The sequence below is a fragment of the Microtus ochrogaster genome, chromosome 5, assembly GCF_000317375.1.
Source record: "Microtus ochrogaster isolate Prairie Vole_2 chromosome 5, MicOch1.0, whole genome shotgun sequence".
In the NCBI taxonomy this organism is placed as follows: Eukaryota; Metazoa; Chordata; class Mammalia; order Rodentia; family Cricetidae; genus Microtus; species Microtus ochrogaster.
Window position 1 is genome coordinate 76,371,892 of NC_022012.1, and position 19,392 is coordinate 76,391,283.

Genomic DNA, 19,392 nt, shown 5'->3' on the forward strand with positions numbered 1-19,392 from the left:
TACAGATGATTGTGAGCCACCATGTGGTTGCTAGGAACTGAACTCAGGACCTCTGGAAGAGCATCCAGTGCTCTTAACCTCTGAGCCATCTCTCCAGCCCCTGCAAAAAATTGTTATCTAATAAGGAATCTTATAAAGTTCAAACTATTTGCATAACTAAGACCTCGTAAATATTTGACATATTTGTAGAATGAACTCATTGTTGACTAACTCAAAAAATGGAGACTATAAAAAAATTCCTTCTTGAATTTTCAGCAAATAATAATTGTTATATGGTTCCTACACACATAATCACCTCATTTGCATAAGGTGCTTTCCAGACACCTCATCCTATTTATGTGTTCTCTCCACATAAGTTAAGGACAAATATGAGCTAACGATACTTCAGAAAAATGGTGATATGTAAGGTACCTCAAGATGCTATAAAGCTTGAGAAATGCTTTCCTTACAGTAAGAGATAAAAGTAATTGAAACAGGGCGGTGGTGGTGCATGTTTTTAACCCTAGTACTCAGGAGGCAGAGGCAGGCAGATCTCCATGAGCTGGAGGCCAGTCTGGTCTACAAAGCTTGTTCCAAAGCTACAGAGAAATCCTGTCTCAAAAAATAAAAGAAAAAAAAAAAAGGAGTAATTGGATTATGTTAGGTTGGTGACCGCCATATCCTGTCCTGGTATTTACCCAGGTATCTCTGAGCTTCAGGGCACTGAATGAGGAAGGCTCCTTTCTTCTTTTCAGGATTGTTGAGAAGCACTATTGGTGTTTCTTTGTTTTGAGACAGGTGCTCCTCTGTGTAGCCCAGGCTGGCCTCCAACTCCCCATCCTCTCAGGGCTGTGTTTATGGGCAAGTGCTACCACACTTGGCTTGGGACCCTTTTCAATCCTGCACTACCTAGGATTCAGGCAACGCAACAGCGAGGACGTGCTTCCAAGGTCACCAGGTGTCAAGGCCGGGCACACCTCCGGCTCCTCAGCATCCCTAAGGATTTCCCTGAAGCCCATTGCCTGAATCCTGCCCGTCGCTCAGGTTGGCTGTTTAACATGTGCATTTCCCCTGCTCCAGGGTTACAAACGATACCTGAGGTCACGGGTGACACTTTTTCAGATTTGTGCCGTCGCTCCGCCCTCCCGTCCGCCAGAGGCCGCGGGCCCCTGTGCGCACGCGCCCGCAGCCCAGACCCCTTCGAGCAGCTCTCCCCGGCGCGCCGCCCTCTGGGCGTTCCCCGCCCTAGCCGAGCGCGAGGGGGAGGGAGTGCGCGTGCGCAAGCGCTCCAGGCGGCCCCGCCCCCCAAGGGCGCGCCCCCAGGGACCGGGCCCTGCTCCTCGGCGTGGCCCGGGCATGGAGGCCCTGCGGAGGGCCCACGAGGCCGCGCTGCGGCTGCTGCTGTGCAGGCCCTGGGCCGTGGGCGCCGCCTCCCGCCCGAAGCCCCGCGCCTCGGAGGTGCTGACGCGGCACCTGCTGCAGCGGCGCCTGCCGCACTGGACCTCCTTCTGCGTGCCCTACAGCGCGGTCCACAACGACCAGTTCGGCCTGTCGCACTTCAACTGGCCCGTGCCGGGCGCCAACTACCACGTCCTGCGCACCGGCTGCTTCCCCTTCATCAAGTACCACTGCTCCAAAGCGCCGTGGCAGGACCTGGCCGGGCAGAACCGCTTCTTCACGGCTCTCAAGGTCATCAATCTGGGTGAGTGGCGGCGCCCTCCGTGACCCGGGCACTCCTCCGGCCCGGCGGGCGGTTGCTGGTCCCCAGGCACGCAGCTCGGGCCCGGCGGGCTTCCTGCATCACCCCTGAGGTCGTGCCCTGCCTCTGTCCACGCAGGAGGACCCTGCCTTAGGCAGCGAGTCATAAACGCCCCCACTTGGACAGTGGCCCTGAAGTTGCTGAGCAGGAGTCATCCCCGCGCTCATCACTGGGAGCCTTTGGAGGACAAAAACTGGACGGACTTTTAAACTTTCTTTGTCTTCTTTATGTGAAATCTCAGCACGTGTGTTTTGCTAAGAGCAGTAGGTTCCCTCCAGGCATCATAATTTTCTCAGGTGCTAGATTTAAAAAGGCATTTGAAAGAGGCTGCCTCCTTGGGACTTGTGTTCCTGGCCATCTAATTCTGGCTGTGTCTCCTCCCGGTAGATGTCCACGTTCTTTTGGTTTAACAGCAGATCAATATCATGGATCGTAGATGTGATAGCATTTTATAGATCAGGGAAAAATACAAGCCCTCGAGATGTTTCGGACCTATTAATAGCTACTAAAAAATTAATTTCGATTTCGATTTCAGTCACTCATACTGTACACAAGGAAGCCGAATCAGTATAACCCAAATAGTTTTTATTTTTTTATCCAAAATTATACTAAACTGTACAGCTGTTCTAGTATTATATATAATCCAACAGTTCATTAAATTAAATAAGACAAGGTCAGTGTTGCTTATAACTCATATGTCACTTATGGAATTTTTGAACTATTGTCCCACTGGCACTGCCCTGGGCTTAATCCAGGAAAGAGATTATAAACAATATATATAATCCTTTTCAAATGTCTCATTACTTGGCTGATGGACTACACAGAGCCATGCCCCCTACTTCTGAGATTGGTGTAAAGTTGCTATGAGATGACTTGGAAACTTGGGACTGAAAGTATGTGGGAAAGCTGGAGTGCCGACTAGTTGTGAAAATGAGTTTGTGGTTAGCATTTTCAGGATCAGTAGGAGTCATTCTTTTCCAAGTATGGAGTGATAGTTAGGAAAGCTGTAAGGCCGAGGGACAGGGTGTCCTGTATTTAAATATCACATTAAAAAGTCGCATTTCCTGTAAGATACCAATCATGATTACGGCTCTCTTTCAGGTGTCAGGCATTAAGACGCCAAAAGAAGAAAAAAAATTCACATTCCCACATAGAAAATAAAACCTTTTTAAAAACCAACAGATGTGGGGATGATTTTTGTTTGTCTTTTAATGTGGAAGAGCAATTTAATAGTCTGGGGGCTTCTAGAAATTCTTAAGAAATGCAGCTTTGAATGGGAAGAAGAGTTGGAAGTGCAGCCAAGGGAGACCGCGTTCCTGTGTGCTTCAGTACGATTGACTTACTCTGAAATGTTTCTCTGGGCTTTTTACCAGTGTAGTAATATTTATGTTGCTTTTTTATTTCTTTTTTTTTTTTTTTTTTTTTTTTTTGTCTGAACTGAGGGAAATGTGAATTAAGTAACAGGATCCTAGTCTGTGATGTATAGTTTGCCCCTCTGGATCATCAAGTCCTTAGTCGGTAATAAGAGTACAAATGATTTTATTCCTCGTCCTCCCTTCTAAATGGGTAGTAATCAGAATAATCCATTTTCTGTTTTGTAAATAAGGATTTCTATTTACTCATTTTCCCTTTCCTCTCCACCTTCCCTTCCACGGAACCGACATTTTACTGATGGTTTATCAGCCTAAGTATCCTGCTGGGAAACAAATTAAGATTTAAAGAAAAGCAACTTACACTTGGAATAAATAAGTAATAGAAGCCTTACTACAAAGTTCCAGTTGTTCTAAGTGCCTAATTCGACATTAGTTTATCTACCGTTCAGTTAACTCAAAATGAATTATTAATACAAAGAACTGTTTTTCAAGTTCATTTTGATGTTCTCTGTCTCTGGTAGTCTGAATTTTTTTTTTTTGGTAGAATCTTAAAGATTTTGATTTTGACGCATACAAACAATTTTTTTTAATCTGTAAAATATAGAGGCAACAAAGCTTCCTCATTATTGCATTATTCTCTGCATTCTAGGGTGGAAAAAAATGCAAAAACTCAATTCATTCCAACAGAGAATTTCTAACTCCCTTATCAACTCTGATCCCTGTCAGTAAGCATGATTGTTAATGGTTTCTTCATGGGCTTATTATTAACTAGTAATAATTAATTAGTTCTTTATTAATGGGGGACATTTATTTGTATGATTTGTTTTCAAAAGTATACATTTTAAAATAATATTTAAATTAAAGCTGTGGTAAACATTATAAAAAATAACTCTCAGGGTCACTACCGTTCCTTACACCCCACCCTTACTGTTGGTTTGGAAGGCACCTTGTGTTTATCTTACTGTTGGTTTGGAAGGCACCTTGTGTTTATCTTACTCTCAGTATATATAGAAAACTAATGATTGCTTCTAAGGCCCTTTTAAATTCCTCATCTCATTGGGTTTCAGAGTTTGGAGTGGTAGTGTCATGCTTGAATTCATTTTTTTTTTATTTCAGCCTGTACCCCACACTCCTCTTTTACCTTGTTAGCCTGCCTTCCCACCGCGTACCGCTTGATTTTCTGTTTCTTTTTTTCTTATCTTTTTGAAGAATGATTTGCAAATAGCAAATTATTATTATAGTTTTTGAGGATGTGTTTTTGCCCCTTGAAACATTTGAGATTCTTTGGGGCACAATTAGGGCAAAGACAGCAGTATACTGTAGAAAGTTCCCTGGGAGCACCAGGGGATTCTGTGGTGATAAATTACAAACTGTAACCTGGTGTGCTCCCAAAAGCAGAGAAGGACCTGAGCAGGAGACACCTGTCTCCTCAGCCCACCGACTCATTGCCAGCTGGTGCAGTCTCCTCTGTTACACAGGTCCAAAGGGAGCATGACACAGTGAGGCTATTCCTGCAGCAAAGGAAGAAAAGTCAGCAGTACCATCATTGCTGAATGTGTGTTGGTTTCTCTATTAACTAGAGAGAGATTTTCCAAATGAGCAGTTAACATTTTGAATTGCCTCTTTCTGTCCATTTCCCACATGGAAGCAATAAAATTAATACTTGTGTAGGCCCTACAGTATTTGTTTTTGATCTGTGTGCCTGTGGTTTTATACACACACATATATATGCAGTGTGTTTTTAATATGTTAATAGTCATTGATTTTAAATAAGTGCCTTAAAAGTTAAGAATTCTGGAAGGCTGTTTTGCCTTCAACATAGAATCATATGCATATGAATCCATATTTCTGGGTAGTATATGTTCAGTTTGATATAGAGCATACAGCAGTTAATCTCAAATAAAACAGGAAAGCCTTATTAATGGCAATTTTGAAAGAGAGAGACTTTTTGGAATCCATGTAGATAAGGTGAAACAAGATTGTTTTCAAATCAATTGCAAAATAATGAGAGAGTTCTTTGTCATGCCAGGTACACTAAAATATTCCTAAAAGTTATATTTTGCTTTAGATTTTGAAGATAATTGTTTGACCAGTTTCTTAGTTGAACAAAAATTTCCTTATCCATCAGTGTTCCTATCTAACTTGCAGAACAACAAAGTGGTCCTAGTAAATTTAGCTTAAAGCAAATAGGGACATTTACAACCAAATTAATGAATACTCTTTTCTGCTTGTTTGTGAGAATATAAAATTACTTCATAATTAATTGAAGATAATGAATTAAGCAAGTGCTCTGCATTAAAGTTTATATCAGTCTCGTCTATGGTTTTAAAAATCTAGACATAATTGCCACTATGTCCCACAGAGATAAAGTCCAGCTCTTCAGGAATCATAGTGAGCATCTAGTCATATATTTCTGTGTCTATAGCTTTTATGTCAGCATTGCTGAAGACAGTTTACATGATCAGTAACATGACATGTTAGTACATGATTAATAAGTACTGATCTTCTCATGTAACATATTCATTTGTTTTCTAGGTATTCCGACCTTATTATATGGACTTGGCTCCTGGTTATTTGCCAGAGTCACAGAGACTGTTCATACCAGTTACGGACCAATAACAATTTATTTTCTAAATAAAGAAGATGAAGGTGCCATGTATTGAAAATGTGTATTGGAAAATACAAATGTCAATGAATTTGTTCCATGCATGTGTGTATGAAATATTTATTTTTGATTCTTTAAAATAAAATGCCGGCAAACACCTTTGTCTTTCTATGGTGTGTATGTGTGTTTTTTAAGGTGAATCACTATTCCCTAAAGGGATGCTTTTTCTACATTATTATATATTTTGTATCGTCTAACTAATGGGAACTACAAACACATGTGAGTTCACTTTAGTTTCCCTAGAACTAGATTAAACTCCAGGTAAAAAGGAGTGGAGGAACACAGATTCTAAGGCTGGATATTAGCAATGATGGCGAATACTTAGTAGAGATGATATGGTGTCATTGACAAGTTCAAAACAGGTAAAAATCTGATTGCGACTGAAAACTTAAGCATCCAAGCGTTAAGATTTTGCATGGAAGTGATTGTTTTTTAAGCGTTTATAGTATTTATCTGGACTGAGTAGTAGGAATAAAGTGCAGTTGTACTCCTGTGACCCCAGAACTGGGAAAGTAGAGGCAGGAAGGTCAGGAGGTCAAATTCCCTCAGCTATAGGGCATTTTCAACATCAGCCTGGGCAGCATGAGACCCTAACAACAACAACAAAAAGGGCAATTCCATAGTACTTAATGTGGTTATAGCTCTTGTCAATGTAAACGCAACAAGGTGAATGAAATTAATACTCATTATTAATAAGTTAAAAAAATAACATACTACAAAGCTATAAGAAAGTTAAGGTCTAGAAAGCCCCAGAAAGAATGAGTTTGCCAGCTGTCTATAAAAGCAGTGAACTGAAATGGCACATATCCACAGATCTACTGACCACGGGGAGTGTGCTGAAATGTTTAAAACCTGATATCACTTTTGCATTAGAATTTTATTAAACTAATTGCATTGTTGAAAGCAAAGTTATTAAAAAAAATTTATCCTTGGAGATAGTCACAAAATACCCAGACGAATGGTAAATTTCTGAAATTTGGAGTAATTTAGGGAGAACTAAGTAGGACTATTTAATTTCTAAGCCAATGGGTATTTAAGATTTATGATCACTTCATAATTACAAACATATTATAAAACGTTTTATGTTAATGTATTGCGGGTAGTGCAGTGTTTACACGGTTTCACCTAACCAACATTTGGATGTTCTTTCTAGCAGGTTAATACCAAGTGAACTTCCTGAGTGAAACCATCAGAATAGCAAAGTCATACAAATGGGCCCCTCAAATGTAGTCATTTCAAGTGTGCTACAGATAAGGAACTGTACTAATATATGATTGTTCACTTGTCCAAACACAATTCTAAGTAACACTTTAATCAAAGAAGTACTTATGCCAGTGTATTTAGTTCAAAAAATATGCTTGACACTAGTTAAATGAATGGCTTGCCCAAAGAAGATGGTGTTGCATTAAGCTTCATTAATAATAAAAACAACTATTAGCATTTTGCAAAGGAGGCTAGAACTGATTTCCTCTGTGAGGACAGTGTTAAATAACTATAGCTCATAAGTTCTAAGTCAAATACTGCTCATTCACTGCTGCTGATCATGTCAATAAAGGTTTGGTCTCAACACAAGGTTGATAAAATAGTTTTTAATTACCAGACCGTAAATACAGCTTTTCAATCCAGTTGTACCTCTTTTCACACCGGGCCGTTTGATTTCTGATAATCTGTACTGCTGACTCTGCTTACCTGTTTTTCGATAACTGTAGTCAGTGTGACTTCTTGTCTGCATGGTGATAGGAAAGTCTCCTAGGAGAACATCTTTGACAAACTACCCTATTGATCTCTGTAATTCTCTGCTGCTGCAGCATTAAATAGAGCCTTGATTTCTTGTCTGGTGTGTTTGCTGTGCAACAATTAAGCAAATGTAATATTTTCTTGTATTACATGGAAATCAATAGACCTCTTGCTCACATGAAGTTGATCGCGGTGAAGGATGAACCAGTGATGGCTAGGCCTAGAGCTCAAAATACAAAATAGAATTTATTGGATTTATAAACCTTGTGATGAATCTTTTGTTATGAAACTTGCTTCTCAAGAAACAACAAACATTTTAACTTTTCCTTCTTTCCTTCCATCCTTCCTCCTTTTCTTCCTTTCTTCCTCTTTCTTCCTTTTTCCTTTTTTATTTTTTCCTTCCTTTTTTTCTTTTCTTGAATATTGCTTATTGTAGAAAAACATTGTAGCCCAGAAGGATTAGAGTGTAAATCTAAGAAGCAGGGAGATTGAGTCTATTCCTGTTTACAATGTTGTCTTTTGCCTTAAGGCATTTTTTCCACCTGAAAACTGAGAAGAACAAGGGACCTTTCCACCTGAAGATGTATCATGACTCTGGAAAGTTGTCTTGCCAGGTAAAAGCACTTGCCATGCAAACCTGGCAGGCTGAGTTTGATCCCAGGAAAGCGTGTAAGGATGGAAGGACATAACCGGCTACATGGAACTGCCCACTGACAGTCACACATGCACACATGTGTGTAACACAAAGTCACATACACACAATTTGTTTCGTAAAATAATTTTTTTTAAAAGATGTATTATGATTATCCTTTTTAGCACACAATAATTTTACTTTTGTCCCAATTAAAAGTCTGTTTTTCTAACACATTTTTCTGTTCCTTTTATTTATAAAGGGTTTCATCAATAGAAGGATTTCAAAAGTAAGGTGAGAAGAGGGAGAGAGACAGAAGGCAGTGAGTGCATATTTGCCCACATCCACTAACCTAATGCAGCAAGGAGAAATCAAGTGGACCCTACCCTTCTTGGTTTATGAAACCATTGGCAAAGATTTCCTACCTGTAGTTCCATAATGCAATTTATATTTAACAGTATCCAGTCTTGTGGCAAAGAATAGAATTGCGTCATTTTCAGGAACATGGATGCAACTGGATGATCATTAACCGAAGCCATTCTCAGACATATTCTCATTTATGGTTTCTAGACTTTATATGGTAACATGAATCATGGATGTATAAATGAAGTGAAATTGTCTAGGGCATTAAAAGGGATTAATGGGAGAAGGTACTCAAAAGAGGGAGGGGAAGGGGAAAAGGATGTGGCTACTATGCTAACATTCTCTGTCTCTCTACATTATATATACATATATACACATATATGTAGTATATATATATGTAAAGTGTGTATATATATATATATATACACACACACGAAACTTCATTATATACAAATAAAGCTCAGTGTGTGTGTGCATGTGTATGACATGTATGCAGGTTCCCACAGAGGCCAGAAAAGGTGTCAAATCCCCTGGAGCTGGAGACACAGGTGATTATGATTCACCTAAATGGGTGCCAGGAACCAAATTCATGTCCTCTAAAAGAGCAATAAACATTCTTAACTATGGAAACATTTCTCCAGACCCTACAAACTAGATAGATGATAGAAGGAAGGATGGATGGATGAGTGGGTGGATGGATGGATGGATAGATAGATAGATAGATAATAAATATAATACAGAAACAATAAAGACAAAATAATCCAGGCATAACATTTAGTGAAGATGTAATGTTTGGCACACTTTACTCTCTTCTCATTTCTACACATATCAATTATGAAATGCTAGAAGGAATTTCTAGGTAAAGTTCTTAGTTTTTATGTAAACTGAATTGCTGCTTTAAGAGACATCAACATACTTCGGAGTATGAACGATATTGCTGATATTAAAAGAAAACAATAAATAGCTCTGGGGCTGGAGGGATGGCTTGGGGGTTAAGAGCACTTAGTGGTCTTCCAGAGGACCCAGGTTTGATTCCCAGCACACATGAAGGCTAACAATTATCAGTAACTCCAGTTCCAGGAGATCAGACACCCTAGTCTGGCTTCCATGGGTGCTGCATAAGACAGGTAAAATAAAAATAAATCTTAAGAAAATTATAAAAGTCCCTACTTTCTCAGTGCTGATGTCCTCATAACACCATTTTGTATAGATAGTTTTATTTCTTTTGTCACATATATTTGACTACTAAAAATGTTCTGTTCATTGTTGACACCAATAAAAATCGAAATACTTTTTAATTATTAAAAAGCCATATGGGGGGCCTAGTGAGATAGTTCAGTAGATAAATAGACTTGCCCTGCAAAGCCTGGTGACCTGAGTTCAATCCCCAGAACCCATATAAAGGTGGAAGGAGAAAACCAGTTCCATAAAGCTGTCCTCTGACCCCCATACATGTGACATGTGATCACATCCACACATATCAGTAATAAAAATTTCAAAAAATTAAACCCATATGTATTATTAGAACATTTTATCTCATGTCATTTATATTTATGTTCACTCAGAACCACAGACACAGCACATCTACAAATCTTCATAAAATGCCTTTTAGGTCTATTAAAGAGTAATGATGTCTAAGTGTGTGGGATGACATCAAAGACAAGGATCTTCATTTCACTTCCCTTGAAAGTTAATGCAGATACAGAAACCTTACCCTAATGTTAGCAGATCAGGTATCTCCTATACTCAGCACACAGCATTGAGACAGTAATGAGGTAATGGCGTTTGGGAGCATCTTAACCTAAACAAGTACTTAGCATTACATCTCACCTGGGTCAACAGTCTAGGGTATCAGAGTTAAACTATGTTACTGTAAATTAATGGAAAATGTAACTGCACTTTGCTGAAAGATCAATGTCCAATAAAGGCTGCACAATCAAATCTTGTTGCAATGATTGAGGCCTTTAATTGCCTTTCAAAGATAAGGTAGTAATCAACACAGCTTTAACTGATCTTTTTCACTAGTTCAATTACACGCTAATGACTAGTGCAAAGTCAGAATCTTTAACTACTTATACTTATTAAATCTTATGTTAGTAATGAAAAATTACTTAAGCTACACAATCAATAGAACACAAATCTTAATTACTATATTTCACTTTCATATTATTTTATGTGTTTGACAAATTCATATGAGCTTTCCTTAACAGTAAGAAGTGTCACTGGCAGTGTCCCCAGTCTTCTTCTTCTTCTAATAAAACTGTCATTAGGATAATTTTCACTAACCCTTGGCCATTCAGCTACTGCTTAGAGATCTTTCCTGCTAATCGAGAATATGAATGCAATTAGAAGAAAACAAACATTTTTAATAATTTCTGTGTATGTGTCTCTAGGCTACAGTGTTGTAGGTACCCTCAAAAGCCAGAAGAGAGGGTCATGTCCCTCTATTGGAGTTACAGGCAGCTATGAGCCCTCCAATTTCAGTCGTGGGAACCCAATCAGGTCCTGTAGAAGAGAAGTATGTCCTCTTGACTGCGGAGCCATCTCTCTACTCCTGCCTTGTTTTCAGTAAGGTGTGGTCTCACAAAATGTCAGGATGTAGGGACATCACAGGTGTGAATGTAAAATTGGGGCAAATATTTGGGGCAAGTGTCACATTTATTTTTGTTTTTTTTTAAAGACCATATTCTACAGCAATTCTCCTTCTTTGTAGTCCTATAGAACTGAAAACTTTTATATAAAAACTGAGCATAGGTACTGTGTTAGAATTATTCATCCAAGCAAAACTATTCCCACATGGGTTGAAGAGGGGCTCACAAGACCCCACCCCTAGCTGAGGAGATTGATGGCTCCTGGAAAAAGGAGAGTCTATGTTCTTCCAGTGTATGGCTCCTAGTAGGTTGCCCATGCTCCAGGGGATAGTCCCTCCGCATGTTCTTGTAGGAAACACTTAGACTCCGTAAGTTATAAACAATAAAAAAGGACAGGAAGGTGGGAGGGGACGTGGTGGGAGGACTGACGGGGAGAGGAAGGAGAAAGTAGGGAGATATAATCAAGATACGGTGTACATATGTATGACATTGTCAAATAATAAATACATTGACATTTTAAAATTAAATTGTGGTTAATTTAATATATTTTGTCTATTACAGACTTTGAATTTTCAAAACATTGGCTAGGATGTTTAGTTTTAATTAAGTAGATGAAATCTCACCTGGGACCATTTTTTTTCATATCATTAAAAAAAGATCTCTTTTGTTGGAGAGTGTTTAAAGACAGATCCACCGGAAGTGTGTGAAGAGGCAGTAGATGAAGCCTCCGTTATTGGGGTCCTCACTGCTGGATAAGGAATCTTGGCGCAAGGTTTCATGTGGGACCACCCAAAGCTATTCTAACTGCACTCATGCCATCTTAAAACAGTTTATGAACACTGTACCGTCCCATTATATCACTAATTTATCTTCAGAGATATTTACAGTGCCAATTTAAAAGCTGTAAAACTTCATGAAAAGTAGTTTATACTACGGGGTTTCAACAGACAAAAGCTTGCCATTTTGAAAAGAGAATCACAGAAACTGGACTTCGTAAAAGAAGGTTTGGAGTTCCTCGCAGTTCTGGGTGATAGAATTATGAACCTTATAAACTCAGTACTTTTTAGTTAACCTAAATACATAAATCTATTTGGATTCATCTTATGAAAAGAGATATGTCATTAGATATATGGTCATTATATGCTTTTGTGATTCATGAGCCTTGTTACATACATGCTTTGTAATGTATGAATTATTTAGTAAGAAAAATCACAATAATTTTGTTGTTACTCAAAAATTTATGGGTTGAAAGAAACAATTATGCAGCCCGGGAAGCTGGCATGTTAAGGTAACATCATTAACACATGTGGTATGGGTTTTTAGCAGCTATTTGACATAACCTTTACTGCTTCTGCTAGAACAGATCAGTAATTTTGTATAACCATCTGCCTGGGAACAGAATGCCGGACTGGCTAGCCATGAAGTGATTCATTTTACTTTATTTCCATATTAGTACATAATTTAAACCCCACCTAAAAGGTGTCTATGGAAACCTTAAAGAATAAAAACATACAAAATAATTAATGCTTCCTAAGCATACAGAAGTGCAAAGTCACATTTAATAAGAGTGACCATATCTATTTTAAAATGTTAGATGTTTAAGAATTATATGAAAATAATTTATGAGAGTAGATTATTTTGAAAGCCTTTCTTACACATTGTATTACAGTCACTACTAAGAGATGAAAAACAAAATTTTATTTTCTGGGAAGGCAGCTATGCTTATCGCTATACCACCAGTGCCATAACAAACTATGTTTTTCAATTTCTAAACTTACAACATGAAGTAGTCAAGAATTTGGATGTCTGAATCTAAATCTTGGTTAGCTCAGTGTAAGAGCATTTGCTTTGAATGTGTAAGGTTCCACATTCAATCGTAAACAAAACGCACACACACACCTAAGTAGTATCATTAACTTAAAAATATTATGTATTCTTATTTTCTTTGTAGTATTTTGCCTACATATATGTCTTCGTACCACAAGCATGCCTTGTGCCCAGAGGCTAAAAGAGGGCATCAGATTCCCTGGAACTGTAAACCACCATGTGGGTAGCAGAAATTTAACCTAGAACCTCTGAAAGACCTCTGTGCTCCTAACCACTGAGCCATCTCTCTAGCCCCAGAGTGTCAATAACTTCCAATGACGTTTGAAAATTGACAGTCGTTCATGTATCCAACAAATACTCAACATGGATGAAGCTGAAGATCAATTTTAGTAGCTTTACTTGCCATCAAAATCTAGCAGTTTTGAGCCTACGTAAAGAAGTCAGCCTGAAAAAGACAGCTTCTGCACTCAACAGGCTGGGAAGCATGTGTCGGTAACTTTTGTTTGCGGCACCTGGTATAGAATGAATGCTGTAGTCTGGATGAGTCTGTAATTGAAAACTGCAAAGGCAGGTTGCCTTTGCCTTTAATGACATTAAGAAGAGGGCTCTTTAATGGGAGTCATGTGGCTCTGTCTTATAAGAACATCAACAGAGTTTGATGTGTGTCAGGTATAATAAATTATGTTTTCTGAAAAATAAGAGATTGGAATCCCATTGCAGTATCCTTTTAAAACATTTCAAAAAGTTGTCTTCTATTTTCTCACGCTAGGGGAACTGCTATTGTAAAGTTAAACTTAGATAATGTACAGAAATGAACCAGTAATACTAGAATCAGCTAGACCCATTCTTTTATTTTACCTTATCATTCTTCTTCTTCTTCTTCTTCTTCTTCTTCTTCTTCTTCTTCTTCTTCTTCTTCTTCTTCTTCTTCTTCTTCTTCTTCATCATCATCATCAGAGCATGGGACCCAAGCACTTGTGCAAGCAAAGAGAGCATGATACCACTGAGCTACATACCTCTCAGCCTTACTCTTTTAAAACAGAATAAATATTTTGATTGAGTTGTCAAATAACCAATCATCTCTCAGAAGCCAGCCAGTCTTTTGTTGATATCCAGAGGCTACATGTCAATTTCTTAGGAAGCTGGTGAAGAAATGGACATGGCTTAAATTATTACTCAGCCATTACCAGTTGGATAAAAGGGTAATTCCAGTTTAATGATAAACTTTAGCATGTTTACTATATAATAAGGAGTTTAACACAAAGCATTTAGTTATTTCAAGGACTTGTCCGAGGTTTACACACACTAACTTAACCAAACCACCCTAAGATTAAGTATTGCGCATTACAGTTCCATATTTTTGCCCACAACTTTCAACACGTCCTACCATACACAAGGACATTCTGCCAGGTGATACTTGAGAAGCCACTTAAACGTGAATTTCATTGCTACTTCTACACATAAAGAAAATTAGACAGAAGTGCCTAACAATGAGACAGAGTCATGTTAGATTTTGTTTCCTAGGAATCCTAGTCCTGTCTTCCGAAAGGGATATGCCCTGTGCAGAAATTAGAGCTGGTGAATTTTAGAATATCAGAACTCCCCAGTGCCTGGCATGTGCACTTCATGAGTATCTGCCTGTCATCTCCCCCACCTCTACCCCGGCTTGTATGGGATTGTTGCCACTGCTCATTTTTATTTCTATCAAAATAGATAAGAACACATTTTCCTACTGGCCATTCAGCTTTTTATTAAACCAATCAGCTGCCTTAGGCAGGCAAGGTGAAACAGCAACACATCTTTAATAGTAATTAAGCAAATGAAGAATAAACAAATGTAAAACATCTTTACATAGTTAAATATTCCACAACCATGCATACACACATATGCACCCAGACACAGACACACACACACATGCACATAGGCACACAGACACACACACATCAAAACCACAGAATGGGAGCTGGAGAGAGGTCTCAGTGGCTAAGAGCACTGACTGTTCTTTAGAGGACTGGATTCAATTCCCAGCACCAGCATTACAGCTTACAACTGTCTGTAATTCCAAGATCTGACACCCTCATACAGGCATACACAGGCAGAAAATCAATGCAAATTATAAAAAACAGACAAACAAACATCCAGGAGATCACCTCAGCACACTAGAATAAAAGTATAGAAAGGAATTATTATTAGTGACATGGAGAACTTGGAGTCATTATGGATATGGTATGTTTCTGCTGTGCTGTAGCTATGGTTTATATCTTCCTTGCCCCAAAGTTCGTGAATTGAAGGCTTAGTCTTAGGGCGGCAATGTGGAGAGGTGGTGCGACCTTTAAAAGGTAAGCGCTTGCAGAAGTTCTGCAAGTCATTAGCATTGTGCTTCTGGAAGAAATTGTGGAATATGGCTTTTTTGGTCTCTGATTTTGAGTTACAGTCTCTTCTTGGCACACAGTATTATCCCTTCATTGTGTCAACTGTGAGGTTCTCACCAGAGCCAAGCCAGTGTCCGCATCGTGATCTTAAACCTCCAGTACTATATGCTAAATAAATATTTATAAAGTTAGCCTGGTCCTAGTACTGCAGTGGGGACGTGGACATGAGCTTCTATCTCTATCCAAGAACCTATCTCTAATTGACACCCGCTTGCAAAGGAAAAACTAGTTTTCTCCAGTGGAGGCTCCCTGGTAAATAAATCACATTTAAGGACAGGCCCCATGCCCAGCATTAGATGGTCAACACAAATGAACTCAATGCTATTTTTATAGACTTTTTGTCTCATATTGCTTTGTTTAGGGTTTTTTTTTGTCTTATTGGTCTTTTGTTTGTGAATTATGGTTCCTGACTTTGTGTTTTTTATGTGTCTTGTTTTGTATATGTCTCTGTGTTTCTTGTGCTTATTGTTTTTTCTTTTTCTTTAATTCTGTTTTTTTTCTTTTTTGTTTGCCTGCTTATTTATTTTCTAAAGAACGAAAGAAAGAAGAAGGGATAGAATTAGTGGTGGAAATGATCTGGGAGGAGTTGGGGGAGGGGAACCATGATTGGAATATATTGAATTTATTGAAAATCATTTTTGATGAAAAAGAATAATACAAAAAGTTAGCATGCCTTAGGTATCTTATTGCAGTGGCACATTAGTGTTTATTATTATAATTATGATGATCACAATGATCATTTATTATTGTTGATGGTAGGGATCAAATCCAGGGCCTAATCTGTGGTAAGAACACCCTGTACCACTGAGCTACACTCCCAGTCCTGGAATAGATATTCTTACATCCATGGTCATAGCAGCATTATTTGTAATGGTCAAAAGGTAGAAGCAATCTAAAATTCCATTGGCAGATGAATGAATGAACATATTTCAGATCGGAAGGATTTATCTTTAGCCCTGCAAATAAGGAACTTTGGTACAAAGTTTCAATGGAGACGAACCTTGAGGGTATTACTCTAAGTAAAATAAGCCAGGCACAAAAGATAAACACTGTCTCACTCCACTTGAATGAGGTTTCTAAAATGGTTCACGTTCAAAACCCGAAATCTAATGCCGGTGAAAGGAAAAGGAAATGGGAAGTCATCATCTAATGGATAGAGGACTTCACTTTTGTGTGTAGATTGTGTAACAATACAAATGCACTTAAACACTGCAGAACTGCACACTTAAAAAGGCTAAATCTGATCTTATGTGTGTTTTGTCACAATTAACACAAAAATATTAAAAACCAGTAAAGACTTGTCTTGGTTAGGGTTTCCACTGCTGTGAAGAGACACCATGACCATGGCAATTCACAAATGAACACATTTAATTTGGGCTGGCTTACAGGTTCAGAAGTTTAATTTACTATTGTCACGGCAAGAAGCATGGCAGCATACAGGCAGATTTGGTGCTGGAAATGAGCGGAAAGTTCTACATCGGGATGGGCACACAGCAAGAAGAGATAGCCACACTGGGCCTTGCTTGGGCTTCTGGAATTCCAAAGCTCACCCCCAGTGGCACACTTCCTTCAACAAGGCCAGACCTTCCAATAGTGCCACTCCCTATGAGCCATGGGGGCCATTTTTATTCAAACTACCACACACCTAATTTTCAGAAATGCCTTCTCCTCAGTTAAGGTCACAGTAGCAGGATTCCCCAGGGCCACTGTCATCTCCGTCAGTGTTAATGCATTGGAATGTAGTGTTTCCATGTCCCCTCTTGGTTCATTTTTCTCCTAGCTTTTATCACCTTCTGATATGCTTTATTCATTTTCGTGTTTCTTTCATCAAACTAGTTTGTTTAGGAAGAAACTTTCTATTATATTCATTGAGAAGCAAGTTCTTTGTTTTAGTTGTCAATGATAAATATTTATAAGGAAGAGGAGATGTTGTTAGTTGACCGGTTCACAGGTTTTAGGCCATGGTCAGTTGGTCCTATAGTCAGTCTCTAGGCCTGTGGTTAAGCAGAACAACACGTTATGGAGTATGTGGAAAGAAGCAGAAGGAAAGTTGTTTTCCTCATGGCTGACAAGGGGGAAGAAGGACCCTGGTCCCAGTAGATCTTACACTATGCCTGCAATGACCTAACTTCCTCTGAGCCCCTCATTAGAATTTCGCATCCTCTTGCAGCATCACTGACTGGCACCCAAGACTTGAACACATGCGGGACATTTCAGATCCAAACTATAACAGCCTTCAAGTAGGACAAAGACAAACATAGAGCTTTTACTACATTCAAAGTGCTTTATGGCTACCAAACTACCTAAGTCAGTACTTGAGTGACTGATTTATATTTATATTCACTGTTAAAAAGAAAATATTATGTGCAAAAGCTTTAAGATCATATACATATATACCTTTAATTTAGAGAGTGGTACTTACTTACTCTACTTGAGGAAGAGACCTGGTCAGTCTTCCTTACCAACTTTGGTCATGAAACCCAATACGGACAAATATATAGACTTATTCTACTTGATAAAGAGATACTTTGGTAGTGTTAAGAATTTTCTGTGAAATCTTCATCAAATCATCAAGTCTAAGATTTCATGGTATATAAAGGCTATGAAACCTGAGATGTGATTATATTTGCTCTGTAAATTTTGGGGAAAAAATGTGGCTCTGCCATTTGTGTGTGTGTGTGTGTGTGTGTGTGTGTGTGTGTGTGTGTATTTTCAGAATACATATACAAATTAGGCAAATGGAGTTGGTTTCCCCTATGGTATTATGAATTTTAAAAAAGATATATTTTTTTTAACAAATGATAGGTTAATAGAAAATCTCTAGTTTTGTAATAACTTTTCTCAAATAATAGAAATAAACTTTAGATTTAAGAAGTATGTGGGAAAATAAGTGAATAGTGTATTTTTCAGCCCTGAAGATCAGGTAGAAAGGAGCAGGTCCTATGGTACCTGGGAGAATTTCACTGAATGGATTTCTACCTAAGTTAATAAGGAATAGTAACTAAAAGATGATCATTTTTTTCCTACAATGGCTTTTTGAATGCAACAGGAAAAAAGCCCAGGCGGAGGGAATTATGCAACAACTTTGGGTATTATATTAAAAATTATCAACATTTAATTTTTCCTCTTCTTATATTAATCACATATCTATTAGTTCTGGGGAAAGTGGACACCCCACCCCCACGCATCACGTTTATGCATAATCAGCTCCAAAAGGTAGAGATAATAGCACAAATTAATTACACATAAAGGACCTACCTACACATTGTCATTTGTAATCAATTTTTGCATAGGCACCATAGATCAACAGGATTGTGCACTTTAAAATGTGAGGTAACAAGGCATTTAAAAATAACCAAGATTTACGGCTACTGCCCCGCTATCATGACTGCATAAACACTGTGATTTAGTTGAAAATATATGGAACAGACAGGGATATTTTTGCAACGGTTGAATAAGATATTATGATGCCAGAAATACAGCTGTCCCCAGGCAGTTAAGCTCTTCATGGAGTTTCTTTACTATTGCTTTTGAGCAGGGGATTGGTTGGTACTGCAGGTCACTCATTGGGGTAAAGGACCTCCCTGAAAAATTCATGCACTTTGCTAACGGGAGAAACACAGTGGTATTTTGGAACTGTTACTTGGAAGAAGGGGCAGAAAAACTTGCTCATTTTTTTTTTTTTAAAGAAAGGTCTTGCCTGGCTCTAGCTGATTTGGTGCACAAACCCCACGGATATTAAAAGGTACACAATTTGACAAGCTGGAACTGCCCGCCTGTCTTGCAACGTCTTTTCTGAAGCCACACTATGCAAGATTAAGCCTTAAATTGTTTTACGGGCAGGCGCCAGCCATAGGTCGGTATCTTTCTCGGTTTCCTGGATGCCTTCACCTCCGCCGGTTAACCGGGCAGTCGCCAGTCCTAGCACGCGGTCTCTGTCTCTGCTCCGCCCCAACCTGCCCTCTTCCAACATGGCGCCCCAGGAGGCGGGTCCCACTCGTCGGCTCCCCGGGTTCCGGCGCCGTGAGTTTTGGT

At 38.9% G+C, this 19,392-nt stretch overlaps 1 protein-coding gene across 1 annotated transcript; it reads left to right on the forward strand.

Annotated features, from left to right (window-relative positions):
* Nucleotides 1-1,279: 1,279 nt before the first annotated feature.
* Nucleotides 1,280-5,885, forward strand: C5H15orf61 (chromosome 5 C15orf61 homolog). Its single transcript, XM_005347787.3, has 2 exons — nucleotides 1,280-1,681; nucleotides 5,647-5,885. The coding sequence occupies exons 1-2, from the start codon at nucleotides 1,336-1,338 to the stop codon at nucleotides 5,772-5,774; spliced, it is 474 nt and encodes a 157-aa protein (XP_005347844.1). The 5' UTR covers nucleotides 1,280-1,335; the 3' UTR covers nucleotides 5,775-5,885.
* The last annotated feature ends 13,507 nt before the right edge of the window (nucleotides 5,886-19,392 follow it).